This window comes from Gymnogyps californianus, chromosome 2 (assembly GCF_018139145.2).
Source record: "Gymnogyps californianus isolate 813 chromosome 2, ASM1813914v2, whole genome shotgun sequence".
In the NCBI taxonomy this organism is placed as follows: Eukaryota; Metazoa; Chordata; class Aves; order Accipitriformes; family Cathartidae; genus Gymnogyps; species Gymnogyps californianus.
The window spans coordinates 147,475,666-147,494,051 of record NC_059472.1 but is presented as its reverse complement, the minus strand read 5'-3'; the positions used below and the strand labels follow the sequence as shown (position 1 = coordinate 147,494,051).

The following is an 18,386-nucleotide window of genomic DNA, read 5'->3' as shown; positions in this document are numbered from 1 at the left end:
GTTTCTGGATAAATTTAGAGCTCATGCTCGAAGGCAAAGACATCCCATCTGGTTTTGTTTCTTTGGGTTTTCTGGGGTTTTGGGGGTGATTTTGCTTATGGATTTTGTTTGTGTGTTTTTCATCCATATTCTTTGGTACCTTCAGAACATATCACTGTTTTAGGGGACAGGTCTAACACTGGCTAGCAAGAATCTAAGTATGCTTACCAGAGGTGAAATCATAGGCTGAATATCATGATAAAGGTAATAAAACCTACCTGCTATTCCCATCCATATATTTCAAAGCTTTTTACAAAGGGAGTTTAACATTATCACTAGCATTTTACAGATGGAAGACTGAGATGTAATAAAGAAGAAAAGGAAGCAAGGATGGACCTGGCCAGGGAAAGGCCTGTTCTAGGAGTTGACAAGACCAGAATATTCTAAGACAAATATAAGGGGGGGAAACGTGTGTCATTCACTTCAAACCAAGATCTTGTACTTCCATCTGTTACCCCAACTACAACAATACATAATCCACCTCAAAGGGATTACAAAGGAATAAGAAAGTTCATACTAAAATAATCAGAACACTTATCTAAATCTGTTGGATGATCTCTGTCCATAACAGATGAGGTTAACATTTGATTAAAACGCAGTTTTAAAAACAAAGATGGACAATGAACTAGGAAGTTTTGTCACACACCATTTCTCCCTATTGATTTCAATGGAGGGAAAATATTTTTTTAATATAGTTGCCACTGCTATTGCCATTATTACCTGTAATAAAAATCATCATTTGCCTATATCTAACAAAGATTTAAAACAATGTTGTTTTGAGATCAAGTTTTTAAGTACCTGCCTTGTTCTGATACAAATACGAAGTTTTTTGTTTCTTGAAGCATGCATATTTTTAAAGTATCTCTTGCCTATACAGTGAAAATATACAATATAAAAGCATAAAACCCTGCCCACAACTAAATATTCAAGTTCCATTTCTCTTTCCCCCAAAGAAAGAAAAATTAAGCAAGAAATCCACTAGAACAACAAAAAGGACAAAATTTCAAAGTTACAAAAACGAGGTATCAGATAGTTTGCTATTTTTTTTATCCAAACACAAAGGCCTTGAAAGAAACTTCAAAGCAACAAAGACTTTGGTAGATATAGTATTCTGCAAGGTCATTCCACACACAGGTTTACTGGGAACAGAAAGCCTCTCACAGCCCCAGATGCACATAACATTTAGAACAGAGGAAGAACAAACCAGCCAATTTCAATTACTAAAAAGCACACAAGAATATGAAAACGTCATCCAGCTACACAGGGGTCCAGATTCAGAATATCCTTTTACATGTTTAAACTGATAATTCTCCATATAGACATTTTGATTTTTAGTTAAGCTAAATTGGGAAAAAAATAATTGAGGGACATACTCAGCACAGCTGACATGCTTGAGTACTGATTTTGTTTTCTCTATATAACAGAACATACAGACAATATAGTCTGTATAAACTATCACTTATTTTAATCTAACCTGTCACACATAATTTCCAAAGAACCTATTTTCCTGCAACTTATTTTTCCCTCTACAGCCTCAAAACCTGCATTTATATAGCATATAGGTCAATACATAGGTCAATCTACTACAGCCACCTACAGCACAGTGGCACTTACACATGGAACAAAGCTTACTCTTCCAACAGTCATATTCTAATTTTTACTTTTTTACCCCAATGCGACTTTCAAGATACTTTAAATGACACTCTGTTCTTGAAAAGCATACTCAGAATTACAGCTAAAATAATGAAGACATATTTTGAGGTAAGAAAACAAATCCAATAAATGCCTACCTGAACCCACTGGAGATGAGCCAACACTAAGACTTTGTAAACTTCCATTCCTGAGCAAAGTTGGAGATTTTTGAAGACCAGAGCTTGTCACACTTCCTGCAGCAGATGCCACAGATGAAGTTGGGGAAGCAGAAGAAACTGAAAGATGGGAAATGCTTTCTTGACTTTTATTTCCTTTGGGTCTACCAGGCCCATGTTTACTTTGCTTATTTCCTTTCCGTTTCTTCTCTGTTACAGTTTCTTCTTCTATTCCAGAAGTTTGAGCTCGTTTGTATGCTGTAGAAGTAAGGCTTGAATTACCTATGTCTCCAGGTGAGCTGTCAAAGTTTTTAGATTGGGAAACAGCTGATGATGAAGGGAGACCAATTAAGGAAGTGAAACAATTGACACCCCCATCTTGACTCCCAGCCTCTCCTTTATGTACATCTTTGGTTGACGAAGCCTGTTGAGAATGCGTGAAACTGTCACTTCGCAGATCTGTGTCTGTAAAACTCAAAAAATCCTGGGGAGACTGAACTGAACTTCCAGAAGATGACTTTATGCTCCCAGGAGTGCCCAAAAAGCTTCCTAAAAAAGAAAAAAAAGAGAAAGTACAATTTTTTTTTCCTGTAGTTAATGAAAATTGATGGGAAAGATTAATATCTCAGAATACAAAACTTTAAAGTGCAATGACTTTATGAAAAATGTTACCAAGAGCTAAAGAATTTATTTGTAAGGTAACTCATTGCTTCTCCTGCTGATCTTCACTCTGCTGGATCTGATTCTCAGTTTCCTACCTGAGATTGAGATTTTAATTTGGGGCACAAACAAGGTGAAAATGAATAAAAGGAGAACAACAACTATGCTGCTTAGGCTACTTTGACATCCCTTGTGTTTTGAAGCCACAACAAACACTTGGTGCAAGTCAGAGCAGATTTTTTTAAACATACACATATATAAAAAGAAGGTTGACAGAAACATGCTATGGTCACATCTACACTATGCCTGCAATCTTCCTTGCCATTCTACCTAAATCAAGGGTCTGACACAGGTCAAGGGAACAGCAATTGCACTTAATTTACCCTGGCTCAGGAGGTGTTCCACAGAAGAGGTATTTTTCAAAAGGACAGGAGAGGAAGTGGAGAAAAGTGTATAAAATTGGCATTTTAAGACTTCTTTAGCACTGTCAGAGAACCATAAAGATCTTCTGTGTAACAGAATTACATTGCTTCTGTAATATTTGGAATGCAGTCATTTCATCACTGTGTTAGCGCGTGCAAAGCAGAAAATGGAGCACACTTGGGAAATACAAACATCTACTTTCACTGAAATTCAGTAATTGTATATGGGCGGGTGCATGTGGGTACTGTTTTGTAGAACTCAGACTGATGACAACCATCCCATCAAGAAAATACTCCTAAATACGACATGAGGTATAAAAAAAGTCCTTTAAAAATTAGTGTTTTATCATTAGTACTCAATAAAACATTATTAAGAATTCCATTTAAAATATAATTTACATTAATACAGCAATTTAAAAACCATAAAAACATTGTTGTTTTGTATTTTAAATAAGTTACATCAACTTCACTTAATGTAGCTTTAAAGAAAATACATGCACGTAGTAAAGATCTATTTTGCCATCTGCAGTGAGCAAGATTTTTCTTTAAATGCAGGATTCCAGAAAGCAGTTTTGAAAATTTTCAGAATTTAAACAAAAAAAACACTTCAGGTTTTTTTCAAGTAAAAAAGCCTGAAATATTGACAGTTCTAGACAAATTTAAAAGTGTTCACTGCATAAACTCAAAGGAAGAGCAACATCATAAAGCAGAAAGGACAGTCAGCCACTACACGCCACAGTGAAAATTATGGAAAAACAATTACTTTATAGAAGGTCTCGTTTACTGTGTTTCAAAACAACATGTTTTATTAGTTAAGTAATAAAAAATAAACTTTTAGATTTTTTTATCTTTCTTCAACTCTGAGGAAGGTGCCATAATAAAATTTGCTTTTTAGAAGTGTCAACAGTGCATTTAGTGGGTTTTAGCATATTCAAAACGTCAAACTTTTTGTATTACATAAGGTAAATAAACTGTATATAGTTGTCATGTAATCATCTTCTGCTTATGTATTTCAATGACAAAAAAATAAAGGTAAAAAGGTCTTTCACTTTGAAGAAAATGGTATACTTTAAATGTCTGCATCTTGAAAAATTATTTAGGGGCCACCACATCCTATACATTAGGTAGTCCAGTTTCGTTCTAATATGCACTAACTAAAAAACATTAATATTATTCCCTTAAAGAGCTAAGAAAGACCCCTAGACTCAAATTCATATGTTAAATTTCACCCCAGACTAACTTTTCAGCACATAAAGAAACTTCTGGTTTTAGCAGTTAAAGAGAATAGCTTAACAGTCTAAACAAAAGCATCAGTTTTGCCCTTTAAAGATGCACGACCTTCTTTTTCATGTTAAGACAATGAACATTTTTTCCCTGAAAAAAGTTATTTTTTCCCCAAAGTGAAACACCATTCTCATTATTGAGGATAACGGATGAACTACTTTTCAAGTTTTAAATATGTAAGATTTCTAATTCGTGTCAAAGCAGAACTCATGTTACAGCATAACAATTAATACCTTGCTGAAAAGGGCTAGCTGCAGTCACAGTTGTTCCTGGATTTCTTCCAGCACCAGGCTTTCTTCCCCTCTGACCTGAGCTGTGACCTGCAGATTTCTTCCCTTTGCTCTCTGACCCTCTAGCCTCTGAAGAATCTTTTCCACTTGAAACGTGTGTAGAAACTTCCTGGAAATTTGCATTTGTAAATCGAGCTGTGGTATCTTCCAACCGCTTCAAGGAGCCTGACATGGAGTTGTTGCTAGTGCTTGTGTATGTCTAGCATTTTGATAAGAGAGAAGAAGCAAGAGAAAAGAAACAGTTAGGTCACACAAAAAACTGTAACAAAAGAACTGTTTAAAAGAACCCATTCTTTCAAATAAACTTAGAAGTGTTCAAATACTAAGGTAACTGGCAAGAGCAGGAGTTACATAAACTGAATTGTTAAGATTTTCAGCAAACAATTGAAGTGCATGAAACTTCATTTTGTGGAAAAAATGCATTAAAATGTCAGCTTTGGTTGAAATTTTTACTTCACCGAGGTCAATGGATTAATCTCAAATCTATGGTTACACAGTCTTTATATTCTATTTAAACAGGATATTGTTATTTTACTGCTTAAAATTAAAAATTAAACAGAAAAAATGAGACTTTTAAATGCTTTTCTGAAAATACAATTTTTATGCAGCTTGTTCTCTCAAACTGGAAATGTTGTTCCATCAGCAGTGGAACTGATGAAGGCTTCAGAACCTAAGAACCTGCATTTTTAAGACTTTATAGCCTCAACACTGAACCAAAATCAACTCCAGCAAGCCCAACTGCCCCTTATGTCTTCACTTCCCATCATCACACTAGGATTCCCTGCCATCTGAACTGTCCCATTCAGCCAGTTCCTTAAGTATCATCAAGCAAAGAAGACGCATGAGATCTAGTTGGCCAAGACACATGCAGGAATGACTGGCTACCTACTACAAACCTGCTTCCTGACAGGAAGGAAAAAGCACAATACACTCTTGAGTTCCCAATGCAGATTTATTCCTCAACCTCCACCCATCCCCAAGAATTTTGGCCTTTCTCCTACACCCATAAACTCTTCACAGGGCTTTCAAAAATTTTATCTTTAGGCCCGTTGTTCTTCCATTAAATTTTGTCAGAATTGTTCATATTGGTGAACAACAGTCAAAATAGGCTCATAGAAAGTAATTAGGTGGGCAGCAAAACTGCGTGCACAGCATTAGGAAATCACACAAAGGAATATAACTGTTTTCATAATAAAAAAATAATTTGGAGTTGATAGCAGAATTTTAATAACAGAAGAAAATAAAAGCAAAATTAGGAAAAAGGAAATAATAGTCTACTGTTATTTATACTCAAACCAGCTAGTAAAATAGCCTTTTGACTGTATAAAGCTTCTTCAACAAAAAATACGGATCAAACCTAGAAGCTACTCATCTGTTCAAAACAAGCTTAGTTTGTTTTTCAGTTCTTTATAGAAGAGAGTTTAAAATAGTATCTAAATTTATCTCCGTTAAAGACCACACAAACACATGCCTCTCAAAACTGAGCATATACACATATTTTCTCTTCCCCAACTGGGATGCTTTCTGAATTTAGGCTTACAGCAGAATATTTCTTCATCTTTACATACAGCTTTGTACAGCTGGTATAAAAAGTTTTTTACATATTTTTACTAAAACAGCTAAGACATTTATATAGAACTTACTTTTCAGTTGCAAATGCCAGAAGACAACTAAGTATGCAAGCTTTGAGGAAGATAAAAATTTCGATCTATTTGCCTACCACCCTTGTATGAATTATTACGAACTGCAATAAAAATATACTATGGATTTTCTGAATAACAGTGAAGAAAAATCAGTTTAAGTCTGTTAAAGTACAATGTTAAAAATAATTTACCTCAAATTCCTATTACTATACTGGTAAGTGTTTCTAATGAAGATGGAGCCAGTTCTAAGGTAAGTTTAATAGTTAACTTTTTGAACTATTACACAGCCCACAAGTGTGCTCAATTTTCTGGAAACTGATGTGTCACTTGACCTGAGTTAAGAAGCAGTGGTTCAAATTTGGGTCATCTGAACAAAGAGTTTCCAGATATGCAATAACCCAAACCAAAAGTCAGGCTTTATCTAGGATCCAGGATTTCTCCTCTTATCCAAAGCCTTCCTCTCCTAATTCTTATCTTCTATCCACTCAGTTGAATATTAATTGCAAGGATAATTCTCTATAGGTATCAATAATCATAGTTTGATGTTATCTAGTACCTCTTCCCCATTACTGCAGGATTTTTTTAAATTTATTTATTTTCGAGGGAAATAAAGAGCTTAACGTAGCTCTACAGACTGGCCAGGGCTAGGCAATGACAAGTAGGCATTAATTTGCATATACTGTGCAGAGATTTGGTCTGACTGCAAGCCTGAATCCTGCTCTTAGCAGATTTTGGAGAACATGCATGCGCATCGCAGTTCGGCTTTTGAAAATTTTGCTCCAACAGGTATTTGTGTTTCGGAAGGTGCTGTAAAGTGTACTGAAATCTACATGCTTACTCAGAATATCTTGAACACTAATATGATGCAATATACCCTAAGCAAAGTAAAATTGGTATCATTTGGTCAGTATTTTTTTTCACAGATTATATTCCTTACTTTAAGGAGTTAATCGTAACAAAGTGCCCTAAACCAGATACACATAGATCAGCTGCTTTGAGAATTCACAAGATATGCACTAGGATCTAAGGTAAAACTGCAGTATAAATTTTAGATTATTAAGCTAATTGGTTCATACAATAACCTACCCACCACTAAACAAACTGCTTTTCTAAAATGCTAAGTTCTAAAAGACAAAAGCCTAACAGAAATGTCTCAGAAAAACCTTAATATGCCATGGCAAAGTTATATTTTTTGTTTGTTTTGGGGTTCTTTGGGATCAGGAGAGTGAGAGTGGCAGACAGCAAGATCTGAGGATAGAGGCAGAACACCTTTGGTTATTTACTGACTGGCTTCAGCCTCTGCAGCCCCCCTAAGCTTACAATGCTGTCCCCTCCCAGCACATGCTTTTTAAATGGAATACAGTACTCGAGGCTCCCCCCTTCACTGCTCACACTGCAGTCAGTCATTTTCCTTCATTTCAGGACAGACATCCCCAAAAAAGGACATTCCCCTGATGCTGTCACCCAACTCCATTCCTTGGTTTATCTGGGAGGATTTGACTATTTCATGAAAGTTAATCCTGTTCTCAAAAATCAATCAGTATATGCTAGTGCAATTACCAAGCTAACTCTGTGTGGATCAGGGTTCCTTTATGCTTCCCACAAACCAGTTTGCAGGTTTTTTTCCAAAAAGCACACTTTCACATCGCCAACTTGGTGCACAGAGAGCTACTGTCATTTTTACACCCCCCATATATCACTCTCTGCACCCTGAAGAGCTATACCACCCATCTGTAGCAAGTCTTAAAACTTCTGGGAAAGCTTTAGATTTACGGTAAAGGCGTAATAATCATTCTTGCTATACACAGTACGTCCCAAAGCTTGAGAAGCCTTTAGCCCTAATACAGATGTATAAGGTGGTACTCTTGCACAGAGAAGCGAAGGACCACGGCAGGTAATCCTCCACAAAAAAGCCAGATGATAAGAGCACGGTCCAAGCAAAAACCAACCAAATAAAAAAAACCAATACACACATATACCCCATAGCCCACAAACACCACACTGCTGTAGGACAGTGATGTTCAGTCATACCAAATAGAGATTTCCCTACTCTTTTCCTTCTATTCTGTACCCCACTGCGGTAGGATCCGAGCACCTCCGTTGAGAACCAGGTTGGGCTGGTACTCAGGGTGAACTGAGGAGGGTTATCATCGTTATCTCTACTATTACAGATAAAATTCAGTCAGCTGTACTTTCTGTTTGCAGTATTTTTTATTTAGTTACTGACTACAATTTGAATGCAGATACACTGTCTTGTGTATCTTTGTGTACATCAGTGTTTTGGAGTTTTGTTTTCATTAATAACACACTCCCCCCAAAAAAGGACAACTGTATTTTTCTGGATCTCTTAAACCATACAAATTTTTAAACTCTTGATACAAGCCAAAGCTCAAAACCTGAGACAGAAGCTTTTATCAGGACTAAATATAGGGCTGATGGCTCTTCCCTACTAAGAGGAAGGCCAGAAGAAAAGGCAGAGAGAGAACTCAAATTCCTAAGTTATTCTAGTCCTTCTTAACACATTCTGTATGTATGCCCCAAAAGAAAAATGAAAAAGTTTTTAGTACATTAATCAAAGAGTAGTGAAGAATTTCTTATTTCAAACTTTTTCAAACTTAACTGATCCAGACTAAGCAGTGTTTGCTGAGACATTACAAGGATGCACAAAAACGCCTCTCAAACGGCATATTCGTATCTCAACACAGCATTTGGACTGGAACCTCAGTAAAATTTCTTGGAATTAAATTTTGCAGAACAAACAGGCAAGCCACGTATACTAACTCACATAATGTAAATCCACAGTTTATTCTGCAGCCTTTCATGAATCTATCTTAAGAAGCCACTCATCCAGATAAAAACATGCTTTAAGGCATCACCTGCATAAATGGTCATTACCACTGTATCACAAAGAATTTAACTTAAAAAAGGAAAAACAAAATTCATTTCAAATTCCAGTACCTCCCATAGGAACAATATGGTAGCAGAAGTGATTATATACCATGATAAAATAATGTATTCATTGCAATGACAGACTGCTGTGAAAAAGACATCAAGTCCAAATCAATTCTGAAAACTCTATGTAAAAGGTCACACAAAAGTAACATATTAATACAATATTCTGAACCAAATATTTATCTCAGAAAACAAAGCTTGTTTTATTATTGAAATTTCAAATTTTTGAGAAACACACTGTGAATTTATAACCTAGAAAAGCAGATGCATGTAAGTGGTGTCTAAAGGACTTAGGAAAAAAAAAATAAGATAACTGAAGGAACTAGCCACAAAAAAAATCACTTCCAAATATCCAGCAGGTATGTTTTAAAAAAACATAATCACACTTAATAACTTCAGTAAAAAAACCTGAACACCAATTTTCCTGACGATCTGAAGCATTATAAAAAGAAGGTAGAAAAGGAAGCAGATAGCTTAGGTAGAAAAAAAATCACAGGAAGCAAAAAGTTAAAAAAAGAAAACTAAAAGGACAAGTGTTGATATTTAAATTCCACAATGAATACTTCTGGTTTAGTTTAATTCAGTTATAATTTAAGTTCTAGAATTATAGAGAGTTTTTGTTCTCTTTAGTATTCGCTCTAGCTCTACCTTGCTACTAACTATATGTCGTGGTTTAACACCAGCCAGCAACTAAGTACCACACAGCCCCTTGCTCACTCCTCCCCACTCCCAGTGGGATGGGGAGGAGAATGGGAAAAAAAGTAAAACATGTGGGTTGATAAGAACGGTTTAATAAGTAAAATAAAATATAATACTAACAATAATAATAATGAAATATAATAATAATAATAATAATAATAAAATAGTAATAGTAATAATAGTAATGAAAAAGAATATAACAAAAAAAAAAAAAAGAGAGAGAGAGAGAGAAATAAAACCCAAGAAAAGACAAGTGATGCACAAGGCAATTGCTCACCACCCGCTGACCAATGCCCCAGCAGCGATCTGCCCCTCCCGGCCAACTCCCCCCCAGTTTTATATACTGGGCATGACGTTCCACGGTATGGAATATCCCTTTGGCTAGTTCAGGTCAGCTGCCCCGGCTCTGCTCCCTCCCAGCTTCTTGCACACCTGCTTGCTGGCAGAGCATGGGAAACTGAAAAATCCTTAACTTAGGATAAGCGCTACTTAGCAACAACTAAAACATCAGTGTGTTATCAGCATTATTCTCACACTAAATCCAAAACACAGCACTGTACCAGCTACTAAGAAGAAAATTAACTCTATCCCAGCCAAAACCAGGACACCACAGGAGTTGCAACTTGTTTTTTTTTTTTGGTAATGTTATCTATTTAATGATTTTTAAGACTATAAAGAGGTGAGGTTTAGGTATTCAAAAGAACGTAAAAATATTTAAAGTGTTCCTATTATAAATCCTATAGATTTAACTACAAAAATATATTTGACTTGCTATACATACATACATAGTACAATCTCGATTAACAGTATGGCCAACAACTCAGCAAGATTTTCATTCTTTACTTGGATTAAATAGAGGTCTGCTAAAAATGGGATTTTACTCTTGTTTACCTTACTGAAGTGTACACCACTAAGTCGCAAACCTTGTAATTAGGAAAAGTCTAGGGAGGACACAGCAATTAGAAAAGAGGTTAGCAGAAAAACAGAATCCAACTGTGTCTTCAGCATTAAAAACATATTCTAACAGGTAGGACTCAAAAATAACCAATATTTCAATATCTTTTCTTTAACTTTTACACAAATATACAGTACTATCACTTTTTGTTAAAACTTATGATGACAATTATATAATCAAAGTACAAAAGGGATGTAATTCAAGAAAGATAAGATCATACATGGCACAAAACCTAAACAAAAATTGTAGAGTTTAAAGGAAGTTCCCACACAAGAAGCCTCTTTTACAGGCTATGAATTTTACGAGTTGTCTCAGACTCAACAGGAGTACATTCAGGACAAATGAATAAAATGAAATAACCGATCACATGGACCAGGCAATACTATTCAAAGAGTTCTACAACTTAATTTCAATAAAAACTGTCACACTCACCAATTGCAATGTCTAATTGCTCTTAATTCAAAACAGCAAAGTGACAAATTGACTCTACCTTTTCTTTTTCTTTTCTTTTTTTTTTAATAAAGAGTTATTGGGAGTTTCAGAAAACCACTGACTAGTAAGTCTCACTTGACACAATAGTGTCAAAAAGAACACAGCAGAACCAGAAACAAGACTAATTTATCAGGACCGTGAGTCGCAGACAATGGGATGTTAACAGGTACACACCCTCAAGTTAATAATCCTACTATTGAGAATAAAGACATATCCAAAGCATACTAAAAAACTAACTTTCTTGGTGGTGATTCTTAAAGTTGATACCACTAGTTGAGGGAATACTTCCAGAGACAGAGAAAATTGGTATTTCAATCGTTTTACCCTGTCCTGACAAGGTCTTGGTGTACCATATGCAAATAGACACATTTGTTGACTATTGCATCTCAGCAACCAAACTACATACAGTTAACACAAGCTTCAGCATCTTTACTAAAAAACAATGCTCTACGTACTGATGGCTAATTAATTCAAACCATGATTCCCCAACTCGGATGTCAAACATTCCCACATGAATGGGACAAATGTTTTACAACTTTGAAGTCAAAAAACCCATTTCTCAATACTGCTGCCCACTCTGCAGTGTCATCAGTAGGGTCATTTTTTTGGTGGACAGCAAAAGCACTTCTTGTAGAGTACAATGAGAATCATCAATATTTAACCCTCTACATTGCCCCTTTAGTTAGGTATTTGCTAGCACATTAACAGGAAGGAAAGACCACAGAACCTAATGGAGCAGACTGCTAAAAAGGCAATGTGATATTATGAAGCATGAGTTGTAATTTCATAATTACCAGCTTAAATGCTTCCAGGTTCAGTGACAGCTCAGCACACACAAGTGAATTTCAAAGGAAAGATTTTCTAAAACTTCTCAAATTATTAAACGTAAGTCAATGAAATAAAACTTACTGAAGTATCAGTGGCACCTGAGTGGGGTCATTAAATCACTCACTATTCAACTACAAAACTCTAAGCCTTTCTCCATATGATAAATCTCAAAGTATTTTAGGATTTTACGTTACAGGAAAAAATACCAAGTGTGCTTGATAATTATAGAATCTATGCCACCATAAAGCTCCTGTATATACAGTGGAATGATTACATCATGAAATTTCAAGATAAGTAATTGAAGTGGAAGAGAAGGAAAAACACATTGACTTACTTTCTCTGTAGTTACAGTAAGAGATGGAACCAAGGATGGTGAGGACTCCGACTGCTTCTTATATTTTTGCTTGTGTTTATCTTTCTCTTTATATTTCTAGAAGTTACAAAAGAGAATATAACCTAAGTTCAGCTTCATCTTTAACATAATCCATTTTACGTAGCATCAAGTGTTATCAAAATTTAAGAGATGGTTAATAATGTCCTCTGCTATTTTAGTGGAAATAACATTAATGTTTTGAAATTTTTATAATATAATTTTTAAAAGCAAATCAAGTATTTATATTTGCCTTCAAAGTACACAAACTGAAATTCTTCAATTATAGCCAGCATTTATGAATCCACTGTTGTTAATATTATCCATCTTCCCAATAATCAATTAATCAACAAAAGAAACTGGATTAAAAACAGAGACATGGTTTCTGCTTCAGAGGTTTTCCTGCATTTCTCACCAAAGATTTCTATCTTCCTGCATTTCTGCACCTACACAGTATTTTTTGTTGCGATACTACTGTAAATTAATACAAGGTTTTAGCTTTGGCTCCCCTACTGACATTTCCATGCATAAGAATGTGAAATTTGATTTAGATTTCATTCCCAAAAAGGTGCATACGGTTTACATACTAAATATCTTCCATGTTAAACTTAACAAAATACCAAAAGCTATACAAATCAAGTGTGCTTTCTAAAGAGGTTAAGAATTTAATTTTTCTTCCTTTAAACACAACATGAAGCATTGGCAGCGTGAATAAAATCGTGCAAACAGAGAGAAAATAATTTCTTAACCCAGAGCCTTTAAAGTATAATAGAAGTCTTCCATACTGGTAGAAATCAATTCTTAGAGGATTACAGAACCAGACCCAAATTGTATTTGTTTAAATAATTCAGACAAATACCAAAAGAATACCGAGTCTGACAAAATTAACAATTCAACTTAGAATACAGGAGTTCAGTATTTTTACCAACTGAATCAAAAACAAGTCTAGATGGTCATTTTTTCCTTAGCATCATAATATGGTTTATTTAGACAGCCAATGTCAAAAGATGCAGGTGAGAAACTGCAGGTGTGAAAGTTACTTGTAAGCTACTGGCACTCAAGTATTTTGCTTCTTTAACTATATATACGCGGAATTTTTGTGTACTCACACAAATCTCAGCAGAACAGCATAATCTATGGCTATTTGTTAAGAATGAGTGCTTCAACAGAAAGCTACCAAAAAAATGCATACATATGGATTGACACAAGGGGTTTAAAACTCCTATTGAGTGGCTTGAAAAGATGAGGAAGACAACTTAAAATGTGTAAGTCTGAATAGCCATATGAGAACTCAGTAACTGTTTTGAATCTTAAAAACGATCCATGCTGATCTTTCTCTATCAAAACTATTATCCAGACCCTCAAAAGAAAACCGAATTTGTTCAACAGCGACTGCACAACCACTCTCACCAAGCACCAGGATGAGATCTAATACGTGCATACTCTATTCAGGTATCACCAAGTATCAATTTTCTATTTCAGTCACAATGGAAGAAATATCAGAAACTTATTTCATGGAATCAGCCTGAGAGAATAAGAGAATGGGTTCTCAAATTCTCTAATAAAGTCGAATCAGTTAATTGACAATCTAGATGCAAAGTTGAAAGCAAAACACATTTATCCCTACCTTTATGAACTATAAATACCGGCTGACTGACTTAGAGATCACTTTGTCTCTAACCAGCCCAAATCCATTTAAGTAAACTTATAACCTAATTTTGCAAGGAAGGAAATACAGTTTAGCCAAGAAAATTCACAAACTACCAAAGCTATCTTCACCAAAGTATCATGCAAAAATATACTTGCTAGAATACAATATATAAAGTCCTTTTGATTCTTGTATACTTCTTAAAACTCAAAGGAAGGTCCAAGAGAACTTTTTAAAAGGCTGATGGGGATTTCTAGGGGTTTTTTTCATACCCTCAAGTGAACTTGGTTTTTTTTCCAGTGTGCTGCTTGGATAGAAATATGGAGTTTCCCCTTTCATAACAAAGTGTACAGGTGTCATAATTACAACAATGTACACCATAAGGTAGGATTTCAGTTGTTTAAAACCTAATATAGGCTTGTTGAGGAAGTTTTAGATCAGGGAGGCTGTTTTTGTTTTCTTTTGGGGTTTTTTTTTTTTTTTTTTTTGGAGGGGGATTGTTTGTTTGGGTCTTTTCAAATCTGGAAAATACACATCTGAAAGAAAAAAAAAATATGGAGAGGAGGGATTCAAATGCACTGTACAGCCTTTCAATAATTTCTTAAATATAACAGTCCCAAAAGTGCTACCCATACTGCCAGAAAACAAGCAGGGATCAAGAGAAAACAGAAGCATGTACACCAAGCCATGTTATCCGTCAAATCTGTTGATCCAAAAGCCTTTCATCAGTGCTAGTTACTCAGCTTACTATATCATCAGTGTACATGTTTAGATAAACTTGAGGAACAATTTCACTGAACCCCAAACAAGCCTCAGGAAGGAAATTATGAAATGGAAATCTAAGTCACTGCCTGAGTTTCTTCAACTTTCATCATTTTACTAGGAAATTCAAATAACCCTAAAGAAATTATTTTAATTTTGAGGCCAAGAGGCAACAACTTTAATATGCTTTAAGATGCAACTTCACAGCAATATCAGTAAACAATAGGAAACGTTTAAATGAACATGTTTTACAATCTCATCTGTAGACTTTCTAGTGTTCTTTTACTTCCAGTGTTAATTTTGTCTGAAAGGCAAAGAAACATAGAATTCTGATCAAAGCAACAGTCAGGAGGACTTCAAATTACATTCTGTAATGTACTGAAATCACTTTGATAGTAGTGTCAACAGAAGAGGATGTGTCAAGAAGAAGGAAAGAGGGATACAAGAACAGGGGGAAAGGAGGGGACATAAATGACTAAGAGCCTGGAAAGAATATGCTTTAAGTTCTGTAAAGTGAAGCATCAGCAACCACATCAAATTCCTCTCCCAGATCCAAATCACCAAGTTTGGCAGGGCAGCTTACCAAGGTCACAGCTTACCACTCAAGGCCACTGGAGGCGTATCCCACCCAAAGGCCTTTTGCATACAAAGATCTCATCCACAGGAGGTCTGCTGTCCTTAACTCTACATTCCCTCCTCCTTTTAGGTTATACCTCTTCTAACAATCTCTCTTCTTTTTCTTTTCATTTTCTTTTTTCTTCCTAAGGAAAGTTCAGAAGTCCCACTTCTGAATGTGAATTGACTCCAGATGCAAATAACATCAAAGAAGTGGAGAACATTTCACTGCAGGAAAACCTTTGAAAGGAATGCTCAGGTTTTACACTGATAGGAATAAAAATTTCAGCAACAACCTGCTGAGATGAAGAGACTTAGCTCCCACAAAGTGAATCCTTGCAGTTGCACCCTCTTCTCACCATAGAGATGCACACAAAGCATAATAGAAGTTCTGCAATATCCACTTTTGCATCCAGAAAAGGAATAAGAGGGACATGAATTCCTACAATATTTAACAAATATGACAGCTTTCAATCAAGTCTGTCTCAAAGGAAGGACACACAAACTAGCCATCCTCCCTACTGCCAGAAAAAGAACAAACAGTTGGCCCTTCACAGACAACTCACTGCATGCTTCACTTTTGTAGACCTCCTCTGATCAGCCACAGCTCAAAAAAAAAAAAAAATTAAAAAAAAAAAAAAATCAGTAGCTCACTAAGATAAACATCCATCCAGAAAGCCACATGGAAACCCCACCATTCTAGGGAAGGTAATGATATCAAATGTCTGACCTTTTACAAGCTTTACTGTAAGGAAAAAAAGGGCAGAAATTACTCTTAACAAGTAAAATACTCTTAACATGAAAATACTATTGCTAGTAAGTGAAAGCTAAGGGAGCCCTGAGGGCAGGCAGAACCCATGTATCCCATTTATATACTCAGACTTAAATTTTTTAAAGATTCATAGGCATGAGTTCAGATGTTCCAAACACCTGTATTTTAACATAGTTGCAGAGCTCATAAATGCAATGCTACATTTGGTAAAAACAGGATTTAGCAGAAGAAACATTCCAAGGAAGAATACGTTAAAAAATACAGAGCCAACTACAAAATTGACAAAGGAAACTTCAATCTTGGTTCACAAATAGGGTAGCTCAACAGACCAGATTCAGGCAGCTCCTGAAACCTTTCTTCCTGTAAGAAAAATAAGGCGTGATTGCCATGCAGCCATTGGGTAAGCAGCTGTAACATTATTCATCCTAGAACTTGAAAAGCCCTGATTTATGATGTAGCTAAATGCCAATACAAAATACCTAGAGTTCATATGTCATGATTAATCAGAAAGCTTTATTTATCACTAGGGATCTCATTTTTGCCTTTTGTTTCTTATCTAAAAAATTATGTAATACCTTCTTAATTCCAGTAGCTACATGCTGCAAGATAAGAAAACAAATATGGTGTAAGATTTCTGGAATTCTATAGCACCTTCTGTACATGGCCCTCTTGGGGGGGGGGGGGGGGGGGAGAGAAGGGAAAAAAAGCACATTTTGATTGCTCCTATTTCTTCCACAAAGATTCAATCTACAAAATTATTACATAATATGATTTCACAAATACAGTTTGGTTCCAACTCTTCGGGTTTTTTAGCTCATTTACACGTTGAATCACTCTAAAGATCAGCACTTGCTCATTCATTTTCTTTAACGTACTTTAAGAGGAAACATTTATCAGACTACTGAATGAAAATATCTCATCGAAATATCAAATTAAGGATGCATGTATAATTGTGTCTTAGCTCTGATCTGTTACCAACAGAATAAATGTTATCAATTCTATCATTCCACAGTTTGGACCTCAATGTCTGGGAAGACTGAATAATGCAAGTGAATGATAACTTTTCCAGTACAGATGAAATGGATGAGTTCAGCTTTTCTCTAATGGCACTATTAATTCATAACATTTCCACATGGAAGTATCATTTAACTTATTGAAGGTATTTACAGTTATTTGCAATTCATTTTTGTCTCAGGAACGCACAGCCTTCTCCAAAGAGGTTTCCACAGTACTTCATTTCATTAAACTACATTCTGAAGTTTGGCATTTAAGAGTTCACTGTTACAAAGGGGAGGGGAAGTTTCTTGACCCCTCTCTCACCTTTCCCACACTGCTTAGCTTGTCAGATCTTCTGTGTGCCAATTCAAACTGCTAAAACAGCAGCAACAAAAAATGAAGTGGATAGTTTTCTGCTGTTTTAGTGAGCTAGGTTAGTTCAGTGAAGGAGCATGAGAGATGGACAGTAACAGAGACAAGAAGAGGTAGACGCAGAATGGAGGAGCAAGAGCTCGCCTGCCCAGGGAACAGGAGACTAACTAACTTCTATTTTGGAAGAATTAAAACACATGCACACTATCAGCAAGCAGCAGTGCTTGGCCCTTCAGACAAAAGTGCTTGGGCTGACCTTGAAGTATTCCATTTTTATCCCCTTCTCTATTACAAAAATCATAACCCCTCACTACCTTTGGTTTTCCCAAGTTTTCAAACCTTAACAACATTTTCAAATCTATTTTCCTTAGTGATTCTTGCAAGCAAAATCATCTAAATGTCTAAATCACTAATTTTTAGCCGCTGTTCTTGACTCCCTCAAATAATTCCAACGTATCAGAATGTGGTATTAGCACAGAGTACTCAGACTGGTGCTTTTGTCATTTATGGGTTTTCTGCACTACCTTTCCATCACTGAAGCTTGTAAATCCAGAGCTGTCACCATCACAACTAACGTCTTTAATAGAAGGCTGCGCATAGTTCTTGCTAATCCCCAATACAAGACCTGCTTGGCCTCTTATTTGTGACTAGTAGCTATTAGTAATATAACCATAACAATTCCAGAATGAAAGATGCCCATGGTCCACAAGTTTCAAATTCAAATCCTAATTTATCTTGTTTTGACAAGAACAGCCCTAGCTCAAGCATTTATCTATCAC

The 18,386-nt window shown here is 35.7% G+C and overlaps 1 protein-coding gene across 2 annotated transcripts in view; it reads right to left on the bottom strand.

Annotated features, from left to right (window-relative positions):
• The window catches only part of MLLT10 (MLLT10 histone lysine methyltransferase DOT1L cofactor), a 134,700-nt gene that overhangs the window by 61,891 nt on the left and 54,423 nt on the right, over window positions 1-18,386 (bottom strand). For both annotated transcript variants that reach the window (XM_050892023.1, XM_050892024.1), the window contains exons 9-11: window positions 12,407-12,502; window positions 4,447-4,702; window positions 1,830-2,396 (exon numbers count right to left, since the gene is read on the bottom strand). In XM_050892023.1, coding sequence (XP_050747980.1) covers window positions 1,830-2,396; window positions 4,447-4,702; window positions 12,407-12,502 — 919 coding nt within the window. The remainder of the gene's footprint in view (window positions 1-1,829; window positions 2,397-4,446; window positions 4,703-12,406; window positions 12,503-18,386) is intronic.